The sequence below is a fragment of the Phaeoacremonium minimum genome (assembly GCF_000392275.1).
Source record: "Phaeoacremonium minimum UCRPA7 unplaced genomic scaffold PA7_03_scaffold_356, whole genome shotgun sequence".
NCBI classification, from domain to species: domain Eukaryota; kingdom Fungi; phylum Ascomycota; class Sordariomycetes; order Togniniales; family Togniniaceae; genus Phaeoacremonium; species Phaeoacremonium minimum.
In genome coordinates, this window is record NW_006921260.1 from 1 (window position 1) to 3,350 (window position 3,350).

At 49.9% G+C, this 3,350-nt stretch overlaps 1 protein-coding gene across 1 annotated transcript; it reads left to right on the top strand.

The window, feature by feature from the left end:
- Positions 1-1,115: 1,115 nt before the first annotated feature.
- Positions 1,116-1,982, top strand: UCRPA7_4598 (hypothetical protein; the record flags this gene model as incomplete). Its single annotated transcript, XM_007917149.1, has 1 exon — positions 1,116-1,982. One exon carries the CDS (start codon positions 1,116-1,118, stop codon positions 1,980-1,982), a length of 867 nt encoding a protein of 288 aa, XP_007915340.1.
- Positions 1,983-3,350: the final 1,368 nt, after the last annotated feature.

Here is a 3,350-nt window from a genome sequence, read left to right on the forward strand (position 1 = left end):
AAGGCTGAAAGGTGCTGAAGCCATCATGTAGGGTTTGCAACCTGTGACATGAGTGCGGAAACTGGATGCTAAATAATCTTGACAATGTGAGCGGTAGACTTAGGAGGCTATTCTAGCTTTAGCACTTTCGATGGTTCAAAGAGTCGCTTCTTCATCTTCAGCCTTTGTATAATATACACCTATTAGCTTACTTAAAAGTAATATTTATTTCTTAGGTATGTTCTATGTGTATAGTAACTATGATAACCATTCTAATATACTATGTTAGTACTAAAAAGCCTTATCGTCTTAATTAAGCTAATACCTATCTATAGGATCTAACCTAACCAATGGAATGATAAACAATTTACCGAAGAATTGGCTGATCTAAGACTATGATATGATAAAGTTAGGGATTAATTAGAGTAAGCTTACTTTCGAAACCGAGAACTAATTGACCTCTTATCCAAATATATATATCAACTCGATAAGCAAGCATTCGATAAGGAAGTGCTGGAGATGAATTTGGATCAGTATAAAGAGGCACTTGCTGACATAACTAGATAGCTTGCTGAAAAAAGCTGCGTTATTAAGGCTTAGGAATATCTTTTACTCTCTGCCAGGGAAAAGATACAAGACTTAACTAATACAATTGCAGAAAAGGAGGAGCTGCTTTCACGTCTAGGGCTTGAGACAGAACTCGATAAAACGGATAGTGCGAGACTAAAGAAGAGAAAATTTGCTCTCTGACACAGAGTATGTATACAATTATGTGTTATAATACTAGTACCATTACGACTACATAGTAGTAATTTTCTTCCGTGTGGGTAGAAGCGCCGATTTTAGCACCTTCCACTGTAGGAAATAGGCCCCGCACAGCGCCTCAGGCCGCAAATCCACGCTGCTAAAATCCAAGACTGCTATATTACTAATTATGTACTATAATTCTACAAGCTAACAAGTCCTTCTCCTTCTGCAAACCAACAAGAACAAGTCCTCCACATCTACATCTACATCTACATCTACATCTACCCACGAGCCAGCGAGCGCACCTCTCGTTTACCACCCACCGCTTCGTCTTCGTCTTCGTCGCTTCGTCTTCGTCTTCGTCGCTGCGCAGCGCCACACCGTGTCCCATGTCCCATGTCCCATGTCCCATGATGTCCGACGCGTGGTTCGCCGAGAAGCTCGCGCCTGACGGCGACACGATAGACGGCTGCCACCCCCAGCAGGCACAGGCGCTGAAGCAGTACCTGCGCGAGGAGATGAGCGCCCAGTCAGCCGCCCGCGCCATCACACAGCCCGTCCTAGAGGCTGAGAACCCAGTGGAGAGCCTACAGTCCTTCTGGGGCTTTCTGGTCGATGCCCTGATCGAGCTACCTTCCAGACACACCGGTGGACTAGTCACACTGCTCCAGGCGGTCCAAGACCTTCCTGAGCCTGATACAACAGCACCAGGATGCGAGAAGCTCAGGCGTAAGAAGCTCTGGCGTGAGCTGCCGGGATTTGGCCACCAATATGCCGACGCTCACCAGTGGCAGGACTGCCGCAAACTCTACACCACAGCGGCGGCAGCAACAGACAACTTGGAGCAGAAGCGCCTGCAAGACTACAACACCAAGAAGGCCAAGGTCGAAGCTCATCTGGTGGAGGCAGGGCTCCTCCCCATCGACTGGGGGTACGAGACGGTGGCAGATGCGCTGGAGGCAAGCAGCGCCGTGCTCGACCTCGAGGTGCCTGCAGCGGCAGAGTGGCTCGTCATCCTGGGCCCGCGCTTCCGCGCAGGTGCCGCCAAGGGGGAGCAGAGCTGGGCCCTGGCGAGGCAGAGAGACCTCTGGAAGGGCGGCGGCGGCTCGATGACGCGAGAGCGCTACTCTTTCTGGGCCGAGCGGCTAGGCAGCCTCAGCCTGCAGGCGTGTGAAGCTGCCACGCTTCGTGCTGCGGCGGCGGCAAGGGAGGCAATGTGGCGGCAGCAAGGAGAAGGAGAGCGGGGTCAGCAGTAGCAGGGAGAACTGTGTTAGTGGCACCAGGTACTGTACGTACTTCGAAAAGAGAGTGTCCTAGAGGATAGTGACTTTTGACAACTGTACAACAAAGGGACGAAAATTGGCTGCTTTTATTGTCTGGTTTGTTGTCCAATTTGGTGGTTGATTCAAGCTATTTGGGGGTCGAAGCGTGGTGGATTTGGCGATACACGACCCGACGACGCTGGCGGGGGCCTACCCGGCAGGACGCGTCCCAAGCCGCGTCGGAATCGAAGCTAGAGACACGATCACAGTCGCGCCGGAAGGAGATGAAGGTAGTGTTCGTACGCTACGAAGCAAGCGATAGCCAAGCGCGAAAGTCATATAGAACAAGGCTATCTAGACTAGGACACACTCGAAGTAACTCAACCACCATCGGAGAAGCAGAACGGAAACTCCACACCAGACACGACTACTCACGACACGCAAGCGAAGGTGAATGAAAAGCACCAGGAAAACGAACAGGCTACACTACAAACATTATAAGGGCAGGTTAGCGAGCAAAATGGACTGCTTAAGATCATCCTGGAGGCTTTGCAGAGAGAGGTAGGAGGAGCATAATAAAGCGTTATAGAATGGAAATCGCCCAAGTCAAGGATAAATTGCGAACAGTTATAGACAAGCTGAACGAAGTTAAGCAGCAAATGATAGAAGGTATTATACGATTAGGAACAACGCAAACTAGCCCGAATCCGTCATACATAGACGTTGCATATATGCCCCCGACCAGCAACCCGAGCAATATGAGAACACTCTCTTCAGGATACGCCAGCATACCTAGCTTGAGCGGGACGCTATACTACTGTACATTCGATACCTCAAGAGTAGAGCAAACGGCGGTTGAGCAATTCTCGGCTGGAGCACTCTGAGCAATAGTAGAAAAAGGGGTCTATGCTGAGCGAGACAAACCCTTATGGCGATGCTAAGTAGTAACACAAACCCCTAGGAACCTATATCGGATCAGGATCGTCTATAGGGACGAAGCCGAACATCACCTAATAAAGAAAGGGGTTAAAACCAAGATGACATAAGGGGCACGACTCTTATGAGACGATCTTTACCCTATATCAAGATGGATGGCGTCGTCCATACTACAGCACTGGACGAGGAGGGTCAGGATAAAGTAGGAGCAGCCAAGGAGATTAGCAAGTAAAACGATATTGAAGTGGCCAAGGTGACGTGGTTAAGCAGTCGCAAACCGTCATAGGCCCACGGATCGATGATTCTACACTTGACTAAGGTGGCTGATGTGCGAAGGCTCCAGGGCCGGCTCCTAACGACCCCCATGAACCACCACAAATGGGCAAAGATGGTCCCCATCAGTCACAAGAGAGGATAGATAGGCGA